Here is a 25513-nt window from a genome sequence, read left to right on the forward strand (position 1 = left end):
CCCCGTCGCCGGCCATCTTATTTGTCGAGTCATTACGAAAAGAGAGATATGTATGATGTGTATACGTATACCTGCCGAGATCCACCGTCCGCCGCATCATTGCAGCGAACTACCGACGTCGAACGAAAGGAGAATACGGGGTGTACTGTCTTGCTCCGATGGGAACCCGGGATACGTGGAAAAGGGGAGGATTCTTTGGTTGCTATCGTTCTCTCGAGAAGCGACTCGGAGTCCGAGATGCGTTGAATTGTGGGAAATCGAGGAGGTCGATTAAATGGAACGCGTTGAACCTTCATTAAAGATTAATTCTGTATTCGGGAATTGCCAGTTAACCCTCTGTTAACACTTTGCCACGTAAACACTCGTCAAAACTCACATGCACTCGAAACAGTTTTCTCTATTAACCAGAAACTGAGAAATCAACATTCTTCTTAATAATTGCTCCATTATCTTCCTTATACCTTATATATCCAATAAAATTCGGTGCGTTCGATACGTCATGAAAGAAATTAATTTCCACGTTTCTGTATAATGTCATCCGAATTGGTGACGTGGCAGTCAAATTATTAAATAAAGATTTATCGAACATTTCCTAATATTCATCAGAACAAATCGAATTCCTCGTTCGCCAGTTTGTTCCTAATTTTCTACAAATTCGAATCGCGTCTACTTATGAAGCACACTTCTAACGACAAGCGTCAATTTTCCACGTAGTACGATGCAAATAAGTCAAGAGTCACTACGAAGCAACCTAAAACCTCGAATACGCTCCGCAGGATCATCCCCTATCTAATAATCCCGATGATCTCGCGACGCAACCGGTCGCCGTCCATTTTCCCCGGTGGATTCCCAGAACCCGGCATCTGCATCGTACCCAATTCCCAGAAACCACCGGGCAATTTAGCGTCGATTGTCCAGCGACGATACTCGGCGCTCGTCCCGTCGATTGGAAAGTGCAACGAGGGTTTAGAAGTCGCCGCGGCGCGGCTGATCGCAGCGTTACGATTAAACCGGCGCACAGATGCAGCTTCGGCTTCGCCGGAGTTGTTCCGCGAGGAGAGAGGCAAAGAAAGAAAAAAAGGAACCCCGTCCCGGAAAATCAGGAAGACGCGGAACTCGAAGGGGGAGCGACGGTGATTAGCGGCCGAGTAAATACGCGGGACGCGCGATAACGCGGCCCAGTCGCGGGAGGTTAAGTCCCGCGATACTGCCGATAACCCTATCTGGCGGAGCACGGTAAATCATAAGCTTGGCTCGTGGTTAGCGGGCCCTCGGTATTTACCGTCCACGGTCGCCGTGAAAAAATCCCGCCGAACACACCGTGGCCTCTGCTCGCCAGCGAATAACATTTTTTAATCGGGGACACGCCGCGTGGCTCGCTCGCTCGCTCGCTTACTCGCTAGCTCGTTCGCTTCGTTCCTCCTTTCCCACGGGTAATTCCGACTCTTCAAAACGGCCGGTCGTCTCTCTCGCTCCTCTCCTTCCGCGGCAAGGCTTCCTCTCTCTCTCTCGCTCGTTCCCTTTCGCGTTTCACTCGATTTTCCCCGTTTAATCTACCCCGTAACGGCACTCGTAATTGGCAGGGGGTGCGTTAAAATCTCATAGGGAAGCGCGCCGCTTTCTTCTTTTCCTCGTTTTTCGTTACAGTTTTTTGCGCGTGTCACTTCCGTTGACCTTGGCTCTCTGGGTCGGAGTTCGACGCGGCTCGCGAACGAGGGTTGAGGGAGTGCACGGGAAACTTCACTCGGGTTCTCATTGTGCAGGATGCGATTGATTTCTCTGGTGTGATAGCTGTTTAATCTAGTTGTTATTCTTTCAATATGGCGACACGGTGCATCTAGAAACAATTCTGTTTTCTCGATGGTTTCTTGTATCGTTACATTGTTGTCGCAACGTTACAATGTATACTTCAATGATAAAAGAAATCAGAAATTGCAGGAGTTAATCGAGTGAACGGTAGTAACTTATTTAGGTATCACCAGTAACGGAATTCATTTGCGAGCAATACACTCTGAAAACAACCTCTTGATTCATTCGACTCAAGAATTCAATCCACCCTTAAATCCCCGATGAAGCGCAAACGCCTGCTACAGAAAGCGTCCCGCGAAGTCCCGTCGGTTGTCTCCGACGCGAGTAGTCCGCGTAAATCAGCGCGCCACGGAGCTCGTCAAAGTAACCGAGAGTAAGCAAAGTTTTTGAAGCTAGCCCGAGGCGCGGCCGTCCGTTGGACGGCTCTCGGCCACCTTCCATCTGGGAGCCACCGACGACAAACCGAGTCGCCATTAGTCACGTGTACGAAGGAGGGAGCCGGGGGTAACTCGGCAATTACCGCGAGCATTAATCTACCCGGTGTGCTGATTATTAAGGCGACGACAATAAGAGTAAAGCCGAATGAAACCGACGGCGGCTGCGGCAGCGGCAGCGGCGGCCGAAGGAGCGGACCGTATCGCCGCGGGAACTGGCGAGTTAATTGTTGCACTCTATATGCTAAACGCGGCGTGTGCGATATCGCGAGCGAGTTATGGGACGGTCGCCGCCTCCGTCATGCGAGCGAACCGTCGAATCGCTTATCTCGCCGCTGCTCGCGGCCCGCTCCGGCCCGGCCTCAGCGGGTCCCGAATTAATTAATCCGCCGAATTTCGTTTTTCGCCGGGGCCCGCGCCGCGGACGGAAGCGGCGGACGGACGTCGAGCACGCCCCGCGCGGAATTAAGATCGCGGACGTCCCTCGAGGTAGCCGAGAGCCAGCTTCTCGCTTCGTGCGCGCCCGTAATTTCGCTGCGAGACTTTCTCCGCTCTGCCTTATCGTTCAACGTCGTCGTCCAAGTCTCGGCGCGCAGAGCTTGTCACGGCTGGACCCGCGGTAACTTCGGTACCGAGGACTTCCGTTTGGTAGTAAGCTTTCCGACTGTTTTCCAGGGAACGTAGGAACTGAGAAATTTTCATTTGTGTTTTACGAGTTGTGGGATAGTCTTCGCGAAGGGAAAACCCTGGTCGTCTTAACACTTTACCGGTTGTCAGGTACACGTGACTTCTTTTCATCAGCTGTTATGGGCCGCTGTCACGTACGCGTGATTATTATTTCGATGATTGTACAGGAATACATATCGATGCTATTTTTAGAGAAACAATTGCTTCTGTTCTCCCTTCCCAATTTACCAGATCTTTTGTTAGTCTTTTAAGCAGATGCTTCTTCTGTTTGAAACTTTTGCTGCCTTCCTGCGTCATACTCGCCAACCTAACGGCGATGCGATAAATCTGCGGCCGGCAAAGTGTTAAGGGAAAGTCCCAGTGTCTCGAAGCAACGAACACGCTGACAAGGAAGTCCTCGAGCTGAGCCTTAGGGCCTTCTGCAGCCGAACGAGCATTGCATTGAAGAGAGTGCCATTCTAACGAGGCTTCGCCATTTTATTTGACAAAATCCTGTCTTGTAGAATGACGCTAGTTCCTTTCCAGCTTTGAACCTTCTGTTGCTTCCGTTCGAAAGAATCAAGAGCTTAATTCCTCTGAATCTACAGATGCTTCGAACAAAAAATTCTCACCGACTTAAACTGTAACGATATCAGAAGGACCTAATGTCGCTCGAGAATCGTCCGTCCCCCGGCCTCTTGCGAACGGATGCGACGATCGTCCATCCGCCCGTCTGCGGATGCTCGAGTGTCAGCAGGCGCGGAAACCGAATTCCATTCGGCGTCACTCAATATTCCATCGAAAAGGAGCACATCGTGCGCCGTAGTTCTTTTGTTTCACGATGCGGGCGTCGCAGGTGGCAGCCGGTTGCGCAACAAAGCGACGCGCCCGGGGCAATCACGCATCGGGAACAGTGTGTCCCGTGAATCGTTACGCCATAAGGGTAGTATCGTGTGTCGGCTCATTGTGCGATCGATAAATCATCCGGGGACAAAATCGGACGCCGATTTTCCCGGCGAGATATACGGGAGGAACCGTGGTACACGTGGCCGATCGCGTTCGCCGATTAACCGGTTGATTATACGCCTTGCGAAACGAATAAATGCTTATTGCGCCGGGTCCTTCGGGAGCGAGTTACACGGCGCGGCCGTGTAATTAAAGTAATTACCAGCGGTTCGAATGTTTATATTACTACCGTTATTAATAATTTCCGAGCGACGCACCTCGACGAGTTCGCACCTGCCGCGGGAACTCGATCTCTCGATCCCCCGGCCGTGATTCTTGCCTGCATTCTCTTCTGGACCGTCTGCTCCCCCCATCCGCCCGTCTGAAAGAACACGTGAATGCCGTTGTTATTCTGTATTCGTGGAAAAGGAATTTTGGTCATTTTCGGGATCTTTAATTGTGGCTGCAACCCTTACTCGCGAGAAGTACCTATGCTATCTACGCTGGAATTTTGTAGAATCATTTACTATATTAACCCCTTGCATTCGAGAGGTGCCTGTCACTCATCACTTGATTTCATACAGTAAAACTATAAAATTTGATACTTAATAGTAAACTTCGTATAATGCACCAATTTGAGGAATATTCAAACAGAATGTGTCCCTCAATTTAAGTGTGATTTCTCGTCGAGTTTCACAAAATATCGTCTCTATCTCATCAGAAGACGTTAAGATGTTTCTAATGAAAAACTTCCTAGTGCAAAGGGATAATTATTTTCCTTTTTCACGGTTATCCCTACATAGAGTTACCATTATTCTTTTCTTAATAATCAAAGATCTCCAATGTTCAACATATCTGCAATGTTTTCAGCATAATATTCCGAATTTAAACTCAGCAATGTCATCCAACATCTAAGCTCTTAATAACTAACAATAACTGCCACATACGACGTATATAAATAACAATCATAGACAAATAGTATTTACGATTATATAGTGTTTATAGAATAGTTGCAAGGGAAGCAGGTCAATCGAGCAAATCGCCAGCTAATAACTAAAAAAAAGCTGCCACACACGAGGTACATAAATAATAGAATTATAGACAAATAGTATTTACGGTTATATAGTGTGTATAGAGTCGTAGCGAGTATCGGGAGCAGGACAATCGAGCAAATCCCCCGGCGGAACGTGCTCCGGCGAGGAGCGGGGGTGGATCGGCGCGAAGCGTACGACAGTTTAAGCGGAAACGCAAACGCGTGCTGGAGTAGCACAGCGGGTATCGCGTGTAACGCGATATCGGCCGAGTCGGAGAGATCCTCTTTAGCGGACTAAAGCCACGAACGCGAGGAGAACGACGACGGCGGCGGCAGCGGCGGATCGGGAAACGCGAAATCGCGGTGGCACGCACCAACGTAACCCAATAGCGCGCGCGTGCGTGCCGGCGCCGCTCGAATTAACCGCTTTTAGATCGGTTTACGGTAAACATCGCGCCCCGAGTAATCGGCTCCGGCCCGCAGCCGCGCCGGGACACGACCGAGAAAAGAAACCGGCCCCCGCAGGTTTCTCGACTTCTTCATTTCCCGCTTGTCCGATTTTTCTGCTCGATCCACCGATTAACGCTTCGGCTACGATAGAATGTTGCGTCAATGCGTGTTTCTGAGACAGCGTATTGAAACCGTTGGAACATTGAATTGAACTGAGTTAAAGCGATCTGAAATGATCACATTTATATGATGTATTATTGATTGAGGATGTAATTGTTGGATTAGAATGCACTGACGTTAGATCTAAGCGAGCTTTGGTGTAATTAACGTGGATGAACCAAAGTTTTAGAGGGTCAGTAGTCAAGAGGTTAAGAGATTGACTCTCGTTTACTTTGATCGGATTGTGCTTTCTTTCTTTGAAATCGGCGTTGATCTATGATCTATTTGTCTAGTTGTCTGTACAACTATCGAGTGAGATCGATGATGGAAGATCGGAGCGACTGGTAGTCAACTTTTTAACCTATTCAAGATGAATCAGCGTAGAGCCAAAGAGACGAATGATCGTGGACTTCTATTTTTATTTCTACGATTTATTTGATCTTATTCCGCCTCCGTGGAATTTTTTCGAAGAAACAGGAGTTCTATGTTTCTCGAGAGTCGGCATTTTGATAGAACCACCGTACTCGGATGGTTCAAGAATTCAAGCAGCAATTGTTTATTCATTCCTTCTGCTCGTTACGATTACGATACGAACACGCCGTCCAATCTTGGTTTAGCAACACAGGAGAACAGGAAAATAACGTTTGATATTGCGTCCGCAAATGGGATCGTCCCGCAAATGAATAAGTAAATAGCCGGCGAGCGGTGTAATACGGTGGCGGCCATGTTGCTCGCACCGCGCGAGTCCGGAGAAGAATTCGCGACGAGTCGCTTCGGGCGAACGGAATAGCTTTCAGAATCTGCATTCCCTAACGACCGGAAGACGAATATTAACAGCTCTGCGTCTGGGTTTCGCAGAAATTTCCATCGCAAATCGCAGCAATTCCTGCAATCCAATTTATCAAAATGAAAGACACGTTCCCGAAACCAATCCAATCGACATCACCGACGCTCCACACGAGTCCGGCAGAACCCGAAGGTAAACTATCCTCGAATCGCAGCTGGTATCGGCCGAGCGCAAGAAACAGGCTCGTCCTCGTTACAAACTTAATCAACGCGTCCACCGCTGTAATCATCGCGACGAGCAACAAACGCGAGCCTCCCGCGCCAGACGAAGAGCAACGCGCGCGTTGTATCGAGCGAAGAAGAGAGACGAGCGTACAGAAAAGCGGCGAGGCGCGGCGGCTGCCGGCCGACAGAGACAACGAGCTCGCCTCGAAAGCCCGCGGAAAGAGGAGCTGCTGGCAGGGGGACAGCGGGAACGCCGATAGAGGATGACGAGGCAACGATAATTGCGATCGGAGCCGATCGGCGAAATCCTAATATAACGCGGAAATGCATCGAATATAAGCGGCCGCGCGGCTAGGTAAGCCGTAAGCCGCCGGTCCTAACGGAGAACGACGTACTAGAAGGGAGGCGAAGCAGATCAAGAGAGCGGCCGCCGTTGGACAGAGGGAGAAAGGCGAACGGCCGCCGATGGGGGGGCGGATTGGCGGGAGAGAGACGGCGGGAGGGCAGCGGAGCAGGTATAACCTATTGTAATCAATATTAATTACTCGAGACAATGGAATCTCATTGGACTCGATCGTTCGAGCGGGCTCGCAACGAGATGGCTGCGGGGAAGCGGCGATATAGGGAAGCTAGATCGGCGGGGCAGAGCGGCGGCGGCGGCGGCGGCGGCGGCCGGGGTACGGAAGGGGGGAGGTCCAGGTTATGTTTGGTTCTACACGGAGGGCGGTAATGTAACGCGCGCTTACCCGCGAGTGTGAGCGGGCCAACGCGGCTGCAATACGTACGCGGATTCTCGAGAGCGAGGCACACGGCTCTATGTTGCGGCATAATCTATTGTTGTTGACGTTATGCGTTGTGCACGCGCAACCCGGGCCTAGGCTCTCTCCTCTCTTTCCGTCCCTCTCACTCCATCCCTCTCTATCTGTCCATCCATCTATCCGTCTATCTGTCTTTCTCTCACTCTCCGGCTCCCTGTGCGCTGGCTCTCTCACCCCCCTGTTTCGCAGCCCTCTCTGCCTCGATGGCTTCAACGGCTACCATCATCGCAACAACCGCCGCCCCGTCACCCTCTTCTCCAGGGGACACCCTCCGCCCTCTCCCTTGCTCGGCCAGCGGTTCTACCTCGTCCTCATCCCTACCAGAACACCGCCGCCCACACCACCGGTTCCTCCGTCGACTCTCGTCCTCTCTCCGCCGGCCTCTCTAGTTCACCGCACCGGGCAATGGACGGCCGAGAAACGACAACAACGAGCAACGCTGACAACGCCGACGACAATGCCGTCCGATGGCGAGAGAGCCATCGTCGGTCGCATCGCGCGCGCGGACCTACGGCTCCGCCGGGAGAGCACACCAACGAGGCTGCCGGACGGTCGGTCGGCCGGTCGGTCGGGTTCGATCGAAACTCGACGCACGTCGACGCTCCGCTTTCCCGTTACGCGGACACCGGTGTGCGGCGGCGGTGGTCCACCTTCCGAGTACATCCTCGTCATTACCGCGATACGTTGTCCCTGGAAATTAGATATTATATTATGGCCGGCCGACCGCGTAGCCGCTTCGCCGGTTGTTTACGGTCAGCCGGGGCTTTACGGGACGCGATTCTTACCGAGACCGTTCTACGGGGATTTCGATTCGCTTGATTCTTTCGGTTGACGGTCGGCGAACTGGATTTTTGCTGGGATTCGGATCGGTCGGTGGATTGATCGCAAGGTTGAAGTTTAGGGGATGCTATGGAGAACGAGTCGGTGGATGGAAGTCGCTATTTTTGGAGATATTTGGATATTATACAGGTGTAGAGGACCATTTCTATATTCTTCCCTTAGCAATCTAACTTCTTTGCATTCGAGAAGAGTCGCCAGAATAATAGTTTCATTATCAGACGATTCCGATCTTGAAAATTCAATCGATTCGTTGGAGATTCAATCAGAACTCTCATTTCTCAAGGATAAAGGCACAGTTAAATGAATCCGTTAGCAATCTGTAGATCTTGGTCCTCGGAGAACCGCATCGTCACTGATCCCAGCGCGCAAGAGGACGCTGAAGAGGCGTTGTTCGAGTTGTCGCGGGGACGAATCTATTAGGCGGTTAGCGCCGGCGACAGGGGTGTGATTAGCCGGTTGTGAGAATCGAGGAAAGTCACGATAACACGGTTGCGGGCCGGGGCGATCGGTAATTATCGAGTATTAATTAATTAACGGGAGCGGGACGGGGTTGCGGGGTTCCCCCGTCCCGAAAAGGCGGTCCCGACGCGTCCTGCGAAAGTGGCAGGACAACGACGAGACCGGCTGCACGCGGTTTTTGCGTACGTCGTACGGTTCCCCGGCGACGCGGGTGGAAATTAGTTCCCAGAAGGGATCGGTTTCGCGTGTCCGCCGCTCATCAGCTCCTCGGTGCGTGCCACGACGTTATTTCTGACCCGGTACACCACCGTTAGGGACCCCGAGGGTTTCCGGTGCCCGGGGCCACCGCTTTCCGTCAGAGATTCGCCGGATCGGCGGGCAATCGGACCGCAAAGGTGTCGCGTTTTAGCCTCGTGGAGGATGGAAGTCGACTTTGGTTGCAATCTTTGTTATAAATGTACTTGGATTAAACCTTTGCATGTGATAGGACCATAGGTACCTGACAGGCGAGATTCTAGTACGAAATGATGAAGAGTAATACTTAACCCCTTGTCCTACGAGTGAGACTCCTGAAGATTTTCAACTTGATTCAATATATTACTCAGTTCATTCGAATGCAAAGTAATTATTCCTCTGTGATCAACTATTATTAAAAGAATATATAGGCGTAATATATGCTTAGAATTTTCCTTTTTCCAATAAACTACTCGAAGTCTACAGTCAAAGGGTGGAATACTCATCCAATCTGTCACTCTATTTCAACGTAGTAGCAAGCGACGATCGAAGTTAAACTCAAATAAAACCAAACATCGGTATCAATTCACAAACGCCATAAGTCGCAAAGAGTTCCCACAAGCATCCCAATCCGTTCGCGAGTTCCCCAAGAATCGACCCTTCCGCTCGCGACGGAAAACCGCGCGGTATATTAATATTCCCAAGTCGACCGTCCAATTCCCGGTATCAGCGCGTAAGTATCTCGAAAACTGAATTCCCGGGAGTATTATTTCCCGGGCGTATCGACCGGGCGTAGGGGAATCGATTAATCGCCGTTTCCGAAACGCAGAAAAACGAAGGAACGCCGCACGCTCGGCACGGTCAGCCCGGTCACGTAACGTCGGCCCCGGTCATTTTCTACCGGCTAGGTGTTTGCAATGTAGAGTCGAACGCCGCCGCTCCACACCCCCACTCCCCCACCCTTCAAGCACGCCGTCGAAAGCCACCCCCGAGTTGGAGCGAGACCGAGGCGGCGGGTCGAAGGAAAGGCTTTCCTTGTAGCCGGACACCTTCCGGCGCGGTATCGTTTCCGTTTCGGCGGGCCGAGGTTTCAGCACGTATTACACCGCGTCATATACCCGCAGACACGTGGCAATTACCCGCGCGGCGATAATCACGGAGAGGTCGTTGAAAAACCGGTAACCGTGGCTGGTATCGTCGATGCGGCTCATTAGGGGGCCCCCGACGATCCGGAGGAAGACGGACGCGCTCCGGCGGCGGCAACACAGCCGAGAAACAAAACGGCGAACAAATCCCGGGATGATTGAAAAATGAAACGGAGCGCCGAATCGTTGCTTAATTTTTACTTAACCGCCGACCCGCCCGGTAACCTCTCTCAGCCGGAATCGGGGCGAGAATCCCGGAATATAATTGCCTTTCGCGTGCGTCTACACCACGGCGGAGCGTCCCTTCGCCCGGTGATCGACCCATAAATCCAGATCCACTTTTCGGGAAAATAACGATAATTTAGTAATTTGAGGGAGATACTTTTTCACGCCCGCCAGTGAACTTTGTACAGGGGTAATCGTAATTTTCGGTTGATCCGCGGTTCGAGATAGCCGGACGGCACAGAGGAGAGAGAGGAAGAGAGAGAGAGAGAGAGAGCCTCGGGTCCCCTGTGACCGGCACCAAAGTGGCAGGTGCCAAAGGCTTTCGATTATTCCGGCTTTGATCGGCGGAGGACGGAGGGGTGGAGGAAGAGGCACGTAGTAATGGGGTTTCGCTACCTCCACGGTTGCCATATGCCCTCCGCCTAATTTTTACGGTGTCGAGCCGCTTTTTCTCTCTATCTTTCTTTCTCTCTTTCTCTCTCTCTCTCTCTCTCTCTCTCTCTCTCTCTCTGTGGGTACACGCGTATACACCTCGGGCGACTTCCCTCGAATTTATAGGTTTTCAGCGCTATTCTCCGCCGCCGCCGCGCACCCCCTCCATCCGCCACGCCAAGAAGAAATTTCAAGAGCCGAGCAAATTTGCGTTGAAATCCATACCCTCGGATAGTTTATTATCGCTTGGCAACGATCGTCGGCGAAACGACTGCCTTAACTCGGCCGTCTACGAGCGGCCGAACGGAAAGAAAAAGAGGAGAGAGCCGGAGCCACCGCGCAGGGACCGGAACGGGAGCGGGAGAGAGTAAAGGAGAGAGTTTATCGGCCACTCGGGGCTTTTCTGTACTCGTCCTTAACCGACCCAGTGGAAACGTTCCACGAAAACCGGGGGTGGGACGCGCTGCGGCCCGGAATCGACGTATCGAGGACTTTGATGGCGGCCTCGCTGACCGGTCAGAGTTTCGGCTTCTGCGAGGATTTCCTTCGGGCGTATGCTGTTGCGATTTTATCTTTCCTTTGGTACTCAATTTCGTAACGGTGTAATTAATGCATTAACTATGTTAAGTAATTTTAACTTGTAGCGTCGATGTGATTCGTCTAATCGTATTCCGATGTTTCAACTTCTTGTGAATCGAATCTCTTAATCTGATTAATCCGATCCTAGTCCAGTGTGTTTAACTTCTTGTTACAGTTTCGATTGTTTCATGAAAAATGACTGTGAGTATCGAAGAATCTGAGTTGTTGACTTAGGATTAACCCTTTGCAGTTGAAAGTTTCTCATTAAATACATTCAACATTTTCTAGATACAGTCGACATCCTTAAGAGAACATACATAAGTTCACAAGAAAACTATTTTCTTTCGATGTTTCGTGTATTAACCCTTTGCACTCGAGATGTGACTCTCAGTTACCATCTGATTTGACACAGTAAAACCATAGAATCTGATAGTTAATGTTAAACTTTGTACAGTGCCTTAAAATAGAATAAAATAGCTTCGTTCAATATACTGGCGATTTCTCTTGTCACGAAGAAACTTGGGAAACACTGCTTCAACCCTTTGTACTCGAGAGGTGACTCTCACTAGTTTTCATACAAAACAACTATAAAATTTAATATTTAATATTATACCTCGTACAACGCATCGATTTGAGAAATATTCCTCAACGTAGTTTCACAGAATATCGTCTTTGCCTCGTCGAAAAATGTTAAATACCTCCAGTAAGAAACTTCCGAGTGCAAAGGGTTAAGGGAGGGAACGAGGGAACACGGAAACGGCACGCACCCGATCGACGCGACGGATCGACGCGCCGCGCCGCGCCGCGCCGCTTCTTTCCTAATTGGCTAACTACAGGATCTGATTTCGCCGGTAATCGCATTAGCCCCTGACATGCCATCGGATCGTTCCGAGGCGCGAATTCTCGCACTTCGTTTCCCGGCCAATTTCTCGCGCCTCTTTGACACCCTCCCCCGGTCTTCCCCCCTTTTTTTCGGCGGGCGCAGCGCGCCCCGTCCGACAGCCGCATTTTTATAGATTGCGATCTTTATGAAGCTGGAAACGCGCACGCGTGTCGCGTAATTAAAAGAAGTTGATGTCGATAGTGAGTAACGACTCCTCCGAGCACCTTCAAATTGAAATTCTATGGGTCCGTTCTTAAGTCCACTGCTCGCGATCCCGCTGATTGCTACCCGTGCAGGAACTAGTCCGCTCTTATCAATTTCCTGGCTATCTGAATCTGTCGAACACCAATTAACTTAATCCATACTATGTTACATTCTCTTACAGACGCAACTCTTGTAGAACATCGAATCCCATAAACGTTACTCGTCGAATATTCCATTTTAATCGATGAAATTATCACTATTTTTAAACCCCTGAATTCTAAGCTCTCAACAAACGAACATCAATTTCTAGGACAACAATAAATCCCGAGAATCTATCAACGAAATCAAACATTCGATTTTAATCGATGCAACTATCACTAATTTAAACCCTTGAATTTTAAACTCTCAACAAACGAACATCAATTTCTAGGAAAACAATAAATCCCGAGAATCTATTATCAACGAAATCAAACATTTGATTTTAATCGATGCAACTATCACTAATTTAAACTCTTGAATTTTAAACTCTCAACAAACGAACATCAATTTCTAGGAAAATAATAAATACCGAGAATCTATTATTAACGAAATCAAACATTCGATTTTAATCGATGCAATTACTATTGTTTTTAAACCCTTGAATGTAAACATACGAACACAAATTAAAAATGCATTCAATAGTTTTAATAGTTTTATAAAACGTATATATTTTGTAACTTTGAAGTTACAATGACGTTGAACGTAAACGCCTGCGTATATAAAAGTTTAAGTTGATTTAACGTCGTTTAATCATTTAACGTCGTTCATCATTTTGCAATAAAAAGTTAAATAAATCAATTTAACCCAGTCTATAGACGTGTGACTTCAAAATTACACGGACTTATAGAAGGTTAATCAGTTTTCTTCCCTCCAGTCTCCGTTTCCTTTACAAAATCCGTGTCGTGCAACTTACTCTATTTTACAATTTTTTGTCTCGGTGGGAATAGTTACGTGCAAATTGCCGTTCAGCGTTAATGTTGCCGTTTACGAGCATCCCTGGGAATACCGTTCAATTGAATTCCATCGGTCGGCGCGAAAGACAACTCGTTCGTTCGGTTATCGGCGTTCAAAACGGTTCGGGCCGGGCCGGGCGTGCACTCCCGATAGCATCGGGCATCGTTGCTCGTGCGCGCGGCGAGATTCGACCGCGACAAGACTTTCCCGGCGTGTCTGAAAACTATTAGAGAAGATACGAGTAGTTAATGCACTTATCGCGGGGCGAGATAACGCGGCGGGCTTGTCGACGGGGCGAACGGGAGGCAGATAGGCGGGCGCAGACGACGAGCAGGCGCTAATCCGTCGGTTTATGGACGTGTTAGTTATACGTAAAACGATTATCTGTATCGGGGACTCACTCTTTCACCGCGTTTTCGTCTTTTTAATTAAACGCCGCGACGGATACGCCTGTCGCGAGCCGCGCGGTGCCTCGCGGAAAAACAATCTGCGCGAGCGTATCCGCCGCTTATCGCGACCACGATTTGTCAACGAACTATCGCGATTCTTTCACCAAACATGAGATTTATTGGTGAACTGTGAACTCGTGTATTTTTATTCGAGAGTTTGAATTTTCCTTCTCAATTTATGTTTTCTGTATACCTTCCTTTTGCTCGGGGATTTCTTACCGAGGTAAAGTTGCTTAGAATTTTAGATTTACAATTAATCCTTTATGTGACATTTACTCTAGAATGTATAGATTTATAGAGTACTAAGAGCATTTTCATAGCTAAACTATGAAATGATATACAAGTGCAAAGCCCGATAAAATCTCAATTCGATTCCTACGTTTCATGAAAGTCTCTCCCCCGAAAAGGGGTGAATTTCGCTAGCTTCAGTTCTCTTATTTTGCAATCGATGTTAACCCTTAGCACTCCAGGGTGTTTTGTAATCAACCGTAATTAATTTTTATAGTATTCCTAGCGAAAATGAATGCTATAACATTTCTTCGACCTTTCATTTTCCTTAGTAGAAAATTTGGATGTGTGGAGAATGTAATAATTCTCTCTCTAAAGTTTCAAGATTCATTAAAATATTTAATATTATAACTGCTGCAATATTGGAGCCTACAGAGTGCAAAGGGTTAACAGAATATTCAAACGATTTCGAAAATAAATAATTCCGCTTAAATATTACAATAAACATCTACAGAAACCGAAGATCCATCGTTACGGTCTTCACAAGCGTTACGTATTAAACCTAATAAATATACGGCGGTTCCAGTGTTAAACAAACACCCGATAAATCCAATCTCCCGTTAATCGAGGCGCGAGTATAATGTACCCTGATTCCGAAATTTCCGGCGGGAAACACCTTTCGGGTTTCCGTAGCCCCTCGTTCGCGATTCACCGGCGTCCATCTTTGTCGTACAGATGGGCTCGGTTCCGCGGCTCGATCCATGGCGATCGAGGCCGATCGGGATCGAAACCCGGCCACGGATCACGGATTTCCGTGTGTACGCAGAGGCTGCCACGGTCTGCGGGAACAAGCCCTGCGGGCACGGGCGACGGGCAATAATTAGAAAATCGTCCTGCCACCGAATAACCGGACCCTGTCCCTTGTCGGGCGGCGCAGGCGACGCGACAGGGCGCGTCTATCTGCGCCGGCAACCCTGTCGCGGCCGGCCAGCATATTTTCGCAGGCTCGTTAATCCGCGGGAATACTCTGACGCACCTCGGACGCCTCGATCCGACGCGACTCGTGATCCTTCGTGTACCGATCAATTCCATTTCGCCTCCGTGTCGAGAGTTTTTACTGGAAACTAGCTGGACACTTTTGTTATTTGAAGGGGTAGAAGATTTTCTATTGGTAATGATATATTTAGGAATTTTGCTTGGTTTCTAGGTGGACATTTTTGTTATTTGAAGGGGTAGAAGGTTTTGTACTGGTAATGAGAAATTTGGGAATTCTGCTTGGTTTCTACGTGGACATTTTTGTTATTTGAAGGGGTAGAAGATTTTGTATTGGTAATGAGAAATTTGGGAATTCTGCTTGGTTTCTAGGACATTTTTGTTATTTGAAGAGGTAGAAGATTTTGTACTGGTAATGATACATTTGGGAATTCTGCTTGGTTTCTAGGTGGACAGTTTGTTATTTGAAGAGATTCAGTTAGAAATACTTCATCTTCGTAACGATGAATTTGAATTTCATTTATTCTTCAAGTGGATATTTTGATTTAAACAGGTATGGACAGGAATAGTATGAACTTTTCTAGAACTTTTACAGTTTCCTTACATAACAAACTTGTATTGAAATAACTAGCTATATAACGTTCTTAATACCTTCTGTCATTCTAATTTACCATCCAACATCTAATTCGCCGTTCCAATATTAATCAACGACCTATCTCGTCCAAAATCTCCGATCACCAAGGACAACACCGGCCCCCGAGAATAGAGTATCGAGTTTTTCTCTGGTCGCGAGAAACAGAGCGCGAAACGGACTCGCCGTGAACAGCCGGGGGTTAGACGAATCCCGTGCCCGAGCTCGTTGATAATAAGGTTCGGTTTTGATTAGCACGGAGACTGTTTAACGGTTTGATACCTCGCCGGTAATCGAATCCGGACCTAATCTCTCAAGTTATAACCAGATTATTGCCTCCTCCATGCACTTGCTCTGCAACGTTCTCCACACCCCGTTCCGTACAGCCGGCTCGCACCGTCATCCGCCAGCCAGCCAGCCAGCCACCCCCTCGCAATTCTCCGTATCATCGTTTCCAGCGTCTTACATGCAACCCCTGCCCCCATTCGACCGAAACGCAAAACCGAAAAGAATCGACTCCGACAAGAATCGGCGTGCAATCGCAGCTGAACACGAAGAAACGCTGAAAAGTTCAACGAAAGTGTCTCGAAACGTTTGACGAATTCCCTTAAGCTCGAAGATCAGGGTCAACGAAGATAACCTTGCTGCATCGAAGAAGACAGAGTACAAAGGACGTCGAAAGACACCGGGGAAGCAAGAGGACGCTGCGAGAAGCTCTCGGGGTTGATCGATCGAAAGAACGACGTTGAAAAATTCCGGAGGACAGTGTTCGAGGTGAATCGATCTACAGGGATTGGAAAGGTGCTGAGATTACTGTTTGGAACTGTTGTACGTTGGTTTTAACTATAACAGTTGTAGAGAATTGAAGTAGAGTCGTGTTATTAGGTACATCGGTTCTGAACTTCATTGATTTCGGTTCTAGAACTGTTGTTCTTCGGGTCTGCGTTCAAATCGAGGTAACATTTATGTAACAAATATGAACAGTCGGAAGTTGATGCATTCAACGTTTTCCAATGGGAATATTGACATTCCTTGAAACTATAAAACTATATAAAACTATATAAAACTATATAAAAGGCTGTAATACTATATAAAAATTAACTTATGTATGTTTCCTTATTACTTATACTTGTATGCAGTTTTATATAGTATTACACCATACACCATATAGTATACACCTTTATATAGTTTCATATAGTTTTATATGAAAGCTATTTTGTCCCAATATTTCACGTATTAATAAATTATAGAAAATTCAATATTACATATAAGATCTCATCATTTTCTTATATCAAATCAAATACTGAATGACATTCGCCTCTCGACTGCAGTTCTAACAGAACCGACGCAAAGAGCCAAAACCGATGCGGCTCAGAACCGATAAGAACAATTACGCCTCCGTTTCTGCACAGAGAAAGAACGCTGGTACAAGAAGAATCAAGAAGCGGAACCGACATCATAATCGTTTTCAACCCCCGATCGACGGATCGATCGGGAGCGTCGGAAGACTCGAAATCACCGTTCGATCTCTGGCAACCGAGCCAGCCAACCAGCCAGCCAGCCGAGCAGGCATTCCCAGCCATCGTCGTCTGCCAATTTATATGGCTGCCATCTTGGATCGATAGTAGTCGAACAACGTTGCGCGGGTTATATACACGGCGGCCGGATCGTTGCAGGTAGTCGTGTTAGGTTACAGTTTTAAACGCGGCCAAATTACACGTTTGCGCGGAGAGGGCGCGCGCGCGAGGATGCGCGAGGATGCGCGTTTTAAAATATTCCGGCGTCGGATGGCGCGGGAAAGGGCAAAATAAATGTTACGGCATTACGATGGACAGCGCGCGGTCGCTCGCTTGCTCGCTTACTCGCTCGCTCGCTGGCTGCCCGAGCTCTCTTAAGGATCCTGCGGCATCAACGTTGCTGCGCCATGGTCACAGCTGCGAGCCACTTTCTTCGCCGCGTCTTCTTCGTTTTAAGCGATCACGGGAAATGATAATGATTCAGTTGTATCGGTATCTAGCGAGGTATCGCGGTGCCACGGGTGCGTGCAAGCGAGCAGATATTGAAAGTGCCGACGCTTGAATGAAACATTCTCGATCTCTTGTGTGCTCCGGATGGAACCGGTATCGATAGATTCGTAATTGTACCCATTAGCACGTAATAACGCAGCGGACCGATTCTTGGGGAAGATTGTTCACAGAATTCGAGACCTTAACGAGAGCTAAATTATAGCATTGGACATTAACCCTTAGCACTCCACAGAGTTTTGTGATATGTCAGCGACTCCTACCGATTTTGATAGTAGTCCTACTGAAAATTAACAATGTTATAACATTTGTCAGACCTTTAATTCGCTTCTCGGTACAAACTTTCTATATTTGGAAGATCTAATAATCTTAAGGTAGTTTTCTTAGAATTCATTAAAATATTTAATGTTAGAACTGGTGCAATATTGGATCAAGCGATCGGTTTGAAATTTAGTTAAAAATTCGGTAATTTCATGCGTTCAACTTTGTATCAACCTTTATTTTGTGCGATTAATTAGCTGTTTCTAGCTTCTCTTTGGTAAAGAGAATCTATTCCATTTGTTTCGCTGTATAACCAATCATTAGATAGGTAGGAGTATATAGTTCATAAGAATCATTGCTAAATCTGTACCAATACAAACTGAAACATATTTATATACAATCGACTGGTATTCCAACCAACCAGGACTCCCTGTAGCATCATGTACAATATAGAAATGTTTTCATATAATTGTCGTTTCATTGAGTGAACTGCAATTCGATTTGGTCGGTCACCGGTGACCCCCATGGCATTCAACGCGTTAACCCGTCACCGTATTTCAGCCGCAAAATCATCGCGTCCGCGTGACAGAGGAGAATCGAAAGCCCGTCGCTGGTCCCATCGCTGCCCGTTGCTTCCCGCCGTCCAATTTCCATCCGCCTTGATCCTCTTCTTCGATTTTCAGCGCGTTCGGTAGCCGCGGCGCGCGTGTTAGCTGCGTGCACCGCGTATTTGCACGCGCATGCAAGCCCGGTCATCGGTATCTACGTATCGGCGGCGGCGGTGGCGGCGGCGGCGTCGTTCGCCGCGGGACAGAGAGGAACGGTGAAAAAAGGAAAAGAGCGAAGAAGACGGAAGGGGGAGGCGGAGGAAGGAAGGCGAGAGAGGACGCGAGACGGTGAACCACGGAGAACGGAAGAGGAGGAGAGCCGAAGAACGCGCTGGATGGAAGGAGAGGCGCAGAGTAGGAGGAAGAAGCGAGGAAGGAAAAAAATAAGCGGAAAAAGTAGCCGGCTTGATTGGTGGAAATGAATTCAAAATGGCCGACCCTCGGAGCCTGGTAAAATGGCGTCGCGACCATTAATAGCGACGGACGATTGCCCGCGGATTTGACGTTTCTATTCGCGAGATCCTTCGGCCGGTAGCGGACCGCCTTCCGTTGTCCCAATGACGAACCCAGTCGGTTGAATGATCCTGTAAATCGACCCTCTTCCAACGCGCCTCGGCGATTAACTGGAATTCGACGAAACTACACAAAACAAGTAAAACCATTCAAAACGAACTACTTAGAAACTAGAATTACCCAAAATCGATCGTTTCCTTAGCTCCAAGAATCAAGTTCTATTGGAATTGAATCATTTCTAACTTCTCGAACTATCCTGCTCGATGATCACGAGAGACCTAACAGTTCCAGTATCAACTAATAACCCTTCACGTTCGTTATTCGAACGAAACGCGACCGCTGCTAAAAGGTCCAAGCCCGCTAAACGATCGAGAGTCGGAAGACAGCTGGAAGGTAGAAACGCCGGGCCGGGACACCGACACGAAAGGGTGCTGGCTGTCCGAAGTAGAAACCGAGTTTCGTAAAACAAAGACGAAAAGGGAGTCAACCCTCTTCGCCCTCGGGGCAGATTCTTCTCGCTGCTCTCCCAGCGGCAGGGGGGACCAGTATCAAACCTCTCCGGTCCTCTCTGCATTCATCCCTCTCCGTCCTTCTTCCTCCTTCCCCTTGCCGTCTTCTTCGTCGATCCTACTCGTCCTTCGAGAGAGAAAGAGAGAGAGAGAGAAAGAGAGAGAGAGAGATCGGTCAGCCACTCGTCCCCGTTCCCTTTTTCCCACCCGCCGCCCGTTCCTCCTCTTCGGCCGTCCACGGATTCTTAATCGGGACCATTATCTCCGCGCGATCATCATCCCGAAAACTAATTCGTATTTTTTACTACGAAACCGAAAACTCATAAATCAAAGCTCGCTGGCTGTTCGGCCGGGCCGGGCCTGGACGAGCCGGGCCCGGCGCGGCGCGGCGTTTCGCTCTTTTAACAGTTTGCGCGCTGGGCCCGGGCCCAGCGAGCCCGTAGACAATGGACGCGCGTCCATTTAAGGGATTCGAATGGACGCAATTTTCTATGGGGGCTCGTAATTATGGGTAGTTTGTTGGCGCAGTCCCGGGCCCCGAGAGCGATGCTCCCCTTTGTGTCTGTGTGACCGTAAAAATCCTCGAATTAAATTGAAAAGCGGAGGGACCCACCCCCGCGGCGGTGCGCGGACATTTCGGCGCTCACTTCGGCCTCTTGCGCGTACAGGTTTAATCTCGTTTTTGGATCTACAGAATTTGGGAAGCCTGTTGCGCCTATGATTCTTATTCTGGATTAGACAGCAGTTTCGGGTTGCTCGAAATATTTGGTACGGTTTCTGAACTTTGTAATCTCTATAAGCTAGGATGAAAGATTCATGTGAATTCGAAGATTCGTGATTTCCTTCTGATTAACGCGTTGAACGTCGCACGATTTTATAGAGCAGAATACACAAAATGGAAAGAGCATACTATTAAACCATTTAATTAGATTCCGTTATTGTTATTATATGTTCATCTAGCTGAATATCACCGCGTCAGGTAGCATTATCTGTAATATAGAAATATCTTCGAACAATCGTTTCATTGAATGAACTATAGTAATTCAATTTGGTTTGGGGTCACCGGTGACCCCCATGGCATTCAACGTGTTAACTTGCTTGGCTTTAATCTTCTCAGGTTCTAATCTTTTCGGAATTCCACGAGAATCTCGATGCAGCATCGAAGATTTTTAACGCAGTATTTACATTAAACCAATGCTTCGATTAATCAGAATTTTTCTCTGATATCCCCGTTTCCGCGTCCCGTCGCGAAGTCATCGGCCGACGAGAGAAAATCGAATGGCCAACCGCGAGAAGGAAGTTTTAATGCCGCTCGTCCGAGTAATCCGATGTCGCGAGCGAGAAGATTCCGAGTTTAATTTCGAGCCACCTTTGACAAGCCTCGGAAAAATAAGTTGCGCGAAGCGTGTCCGGCGCGGGCGCAAAACAGCCGGGAGAGAAAAACGTCGTCGTCGTCGCGAGCGAGCGAGGAGCGGGACGATGAGGGGCGGGGGCGGGGGCGGGAATGAAGAGGAGGACGCAAAAAACGCGGGTCGGTTCCTTTGTGTCCCCGACCGGATTTAAGAAACACGGAAACCCTTTCGCTCTCGACGCAGTAGCGACAGTTTTTAATTATCGCCAAAGCGGCGAATAATCGATAGCCGGCCTGCGGCGTTATCACGGTCCGCGCCTTTGTCCCGGCAATAACTGAAGTAAATGTAATTATCCGTGCGGGGGCGGGGAAACGAGCGAGAGTCAGACGACGGGGCTCCTTTTAAAACTTGCGCGGAACGCTCTTCGCTCTTTTGATGTCTTCTTTCGGCCGGAACTGCTCCGCGACTGCAATTCCGTGGAGCTTGTTCTTGCGAATGGCAATCTCGGAATTACGTGATTTGGGAATCGTGTTGGTAATGACTTGGTGTCGTAGGTGTAGGATTTTGGAGAGGGTTTGTATAGTGATGACAGAGGGAATATTTTTGTGAGTTTGTGGAGTGTTGGAATATTGTGAAAGTTTTATTGATTCGTGTTATATAGATTTAAGTTTAATAGATTTAACTTCTATAAATCGAATTCATGTAGATTAAAGTTCCATGGATTGAACTTCTGTAGCTTCGACTTCCATAGATTGAACTTTCATAGCTTCAACTTCCAAAGATTCAATTTTCATAGATTCATCTTCTATAGATCGAACTCCGATAGATTAAACTTTCATAGATTGAACTTCTGTAGCTTCGATAGTCCGATAGTCTGAACTTCTATAGATTCAATTTCTACAGTCTAAACTCCCACAAATTAGATTGCAATTCTACAAACAAACCTCTCAATTCCAAAAACGTCTCCACATCCACTCCACGAAAGATAAACATCTACATCAACATCCATCTCATTACGTTCCTCAGAAGTATCATAAATCTACAACCGCGCGTGCATCCCGGCGACGATCAAGACACGTTCCGCCTCTGAAAAAAGGCAAGCGCCGACCGGGCAACGGCAACACACAGCCTCACACTTCCTTCCGCAGAAACTTAATACACCGAAAGCACCGCAAAAATCCCGAGTAATTTGATCGCGGCGTTTAATACGTTTCACAGAACCAAATACGCTAAAAATGCATGAACGCCGAGGAGTCCGGCGATCGCCGCGCCGGCCGTGATTTATGTAAGGCAAACTATAATCATCCGGCTGTCCGCGATTAAACTTTGAGCGGGAGTAGCTCAGCTTCCACGTAATATTTCGAAAAAACCGGGGGAGAAGAAAACGAGGAAAAAAGTTCGATGAGCACGATCGAAGGGGCATCGATCATTACGCAACGAAAGGTAGGCGACGCGTGATGGATCCTTGTCCCGATCCCGATCCCGGTCCCGATCCGTCGATCGTCCCGGGGACCGGCTTATGTTTATTTATACGTTACGTCTCGTGCAATCCGCGGAACCAATCAGACAGAGGGGGCGCCGAGATTTATACCTCGTAATGAGAAATCATTAGCCGCGAGGTGTATTAGATAATCTCGGTAATTGGGCAGAAATTGGCCAGTGATCCGGACGGATCCGCGAGCGGAAGATCGCAAGCGGGCTCCGTCCCGTGCGTCGGGGGAAGAGGATAGCCCGGGGCCCGCCGATTTCGAGCCGGCCCCGGCGTTCTTTCTCTTGATAGCTTAGAAAAAAGGATATTCCGAATCAGACTGGAATGGGAGCGGCGTCCATCGGCCCCCGTGTATCGTTTCACGATGTTAAACCACCGGATCGCCGACGTCTCGATTAATCGCTGGGGAGGCAAGTGTCTGCCGACAGCCTCGATCATGATTATTATTGTATTATTGTGTGTTACCCTGTGTAATTACAGAATTTCGTGTTTATGCTGAGAGACGCTTAGGACTCTTATCGTTGAATGATAGGAATGCTTCGATCGTCCGAAGGAAATTCTGAATTTGAGTTGAGAAATTTGAATGCTGTGATTGATGCTTCGAATTCTATAATATCTGCTTAACTGTGGAACTTAGTTCGAGAAATCTCTCCTCGCGAGCGCAATAAAATCTAACAGCAAGTAATATCTAACGAAAACCTGCAACGAAATGGAGAAGAATTATATGTTCGTCTGACAAAATAACGAATTGGTCGTTGGAAAAATTAGTATCGTCGAGCACAGTTAACTGGTTAAGGCGAAACGAGTTTGATACGTTCAACAGAGTCGTGTAAGGGTTGTATTTTTCGCCCTGGTTCCGAATAGGGTTAATCCTCTTGAACCTTTAAGGGTCGACGGTAAAGTGAAACCTTCGGCTTCCTACTGGAAGAAAGGGAGCGCGGGAAACGAAGTGCCACAATGAGGCAAAACGCGTCGACTGGATTGATTGTGAATCTCGCCGATCGAACGATCGGTGAACCATTCGGTAAGTGAATATCGTTCTACGGTAGTCGTCCCTGATAGCTCGCCGCGCGTAGCTTTTCCCTTTTTCACGTGCGATATCCCATTTCCTTCGTCCGAATAATTATGCATCCCCTCGACGTCCGCAAATACGAAACCGAGGGGGCAAATGTGCGGCGTAGACGGCGCGCTTTACCGAGCAATTACATAGATCGATGGAATCGCGGGGATCGGACGTATATTAAAAAAAAGAGGAGAAGAAGGAGCGAGGGAGACATCATGAGAGAGAGAGAGAGAGAGAGGGAAGGAAGAAAGAGAAAAAAGAAAGAAGCGGACGAGAGGAATATAGCCGCGGAGAAGACGACGAAAAAGATAGGCACCCTCGTGTAAACCGAACAACATGTGCAGCCGGCTAGGTTCCCCTGGGGTCCGAGCACGGTATAAAAATCAATCACATCGGATGACGGCCGGTCTAGGCGAAAAAACACCGAGCGCAACTTGCTGTCGACCGGGGCAGAGAAAGAGAAAAATAGAAAGAACCGGGGAAAAACGATGAGAAACGGAAGCTGGACGCTTTATTCGAAACGTGACTGTTTCTTCTCTTTATCTTTTACTTCTCTGGTTAGTTGCTTCGGTTACTGGAATAGGGAAATGAGTATGAGGGGAATGAGTGGAATTTGTTATTAATCGTGGATACGAAAAGAGGAATAGGAAGAACGGAGATAGAACAATGAAGAGAAGCTAAAGTCTATTCGAAACGCGACGTCTTCTATTCATCTATCGTCTAGAAAGTGTTGTTCTAGTTTGTAGGACAAGAGAACAAACGTACGAAGTGGAAATAAAAAGGAAAGGAGAGGGAAAGTCAGAATGACGAGTCGATGAAACGGAATCGTTGGAAACGGGTAACCGCCTATCGAGAGGTCACGTACGAAATTAAAGCCGCGGCTCGGGCCCGGTATCTCGCCGAGAATCTGCATATCATACTAGGCGTTCCCAATCAACTAATTAACAAAAAACCGTAGAACGAGCCATTAATCATCGTCGAGCCACTCGGAATACGAGCGCGTACGAGGTATCAGATTGGCGAACCCTTTCGGGATCCGCGCAATCGCCGAAGACCAAGAGAACCCCTCGGTACCACTAATTTCCGAGTGACCCCACGGCCTCCTCGCTTAATATCGATTATCCCGAGATATCGAGTTCTCGCGGCACCACCCTGCCCCTCGCCCGCGAAATTGCGACGCGCGAAAAGAGGGTGGCGGCCCGTTTCGAGAGGCTTCCGCGTGATTTTCTTCCTCGTCGACCTCCCGAAAATCTTCAATTTCCTCGACACTAAGAATCTGTCTAAAACCTGTCGCGTCATAAATATACCTTCATCTCTAAGAAACAAGATATTAACACTAAAACTACCAATCAATTAAACTGACTTCTAAAATTCTATGGAAACTCCAAGATTGCATCGAGACTTTGGTTCACATTTGTTTCACATTTGATTCACATTGATTCACAGTTGATTCACAATTCAGTTTTCCTGTTGCCGGATCAGTCTTTAATAATTTCTCAGAGAAACAGCTATCTTTCTAATAATTGCAAAAAGAAGACATCAGTGGATCATTTTAACCCTGATGGTTTCACTGCTAACCGTTTCACGATTAGAATACATGCGTGACTACATCAGTAAAATCGACAGAAACATTAGTCAAATCACGTTTGCAACACTCGACACGAGTAAAACCGTCTCGCTCCGCAGATCTGGCGTCGATCTTCAAATAAAAGAAACAGCGAGTACCACGAAATACTCGAGAAACACACGGAACAAGAGAAACCTTCGCCTTTGATCGAGAAAGTCGAGCATTCGACGCGCGCCCCCGTTAATGTATGCGAGTGCATGATGCCACTCGGTCGTCGGATTAAAACAAAGTATCTTGCATTCCCGCAGCCGCATGTGCCAGAATAAATCTCTTGTTTTCGAGATGTCTGCCGCATGCCGGTGCATAAGTTTCCCGGCAAATTGCACTCCGTCGAACGTACAACACCACTTCCCGCGTGCTCTATTCTCTCTTCTCTCCTCTCTCTTTTTCTCTCCCTGTACGTGTACATCTTATTCGAAGTTTCTCCATCTCCCTTCAACTCGTCAC

General features: G+C 48.1%; 1 protein-coding gene across 8 annotated transcripts in view; it reads right to left on the minus strand.

The window, feature by feature from the left end:
* Nucleotides 1-25513, minus strand: part of LOC116432589 (uncharacterized) — a 316706-nt gene that overhangs the window by 260603 nt on the left and 30590 nt on the right. For 6 of the 8 annotated variants that reach the window (XR_012999343.1, XR_012999344.1, XR_012999342.1 and 3 more), the window contains exon 3: nt 4105-4236. The exons of 1 other annotated variant lie outside the window; for it this stretch is intronic. Coding sequence is in view for 2 of the 7 variants with exons in the window: in XM_031989692.2 (XP_031845552.1) it covers nt 4105-4236 (132 nt within the window). In the remaining 5 variants the exon portion in view is untranslated. The remainder of the gene's footprint in view (nt 1-4104; nt 4237-25513) is intronic. One more of the 8 variants, XM_076370526.1, reaches the window with a different exon arrangement.

The sequence above is a fragment of the Nomia melanderi genome, chromosome 9 (assembly GCF_051020985.1).
Source record: "Nomia melanderi isolate GNS246 chromosome 9, iyNomMela1, whole genome shotgun sequence".
Classification (NCBI taxonomy): Eukaryota; Metazoa; Arthropoda; class Insecta; order Hymenoptera; family Halictidae; genus Nomia; species Nomia melanderi.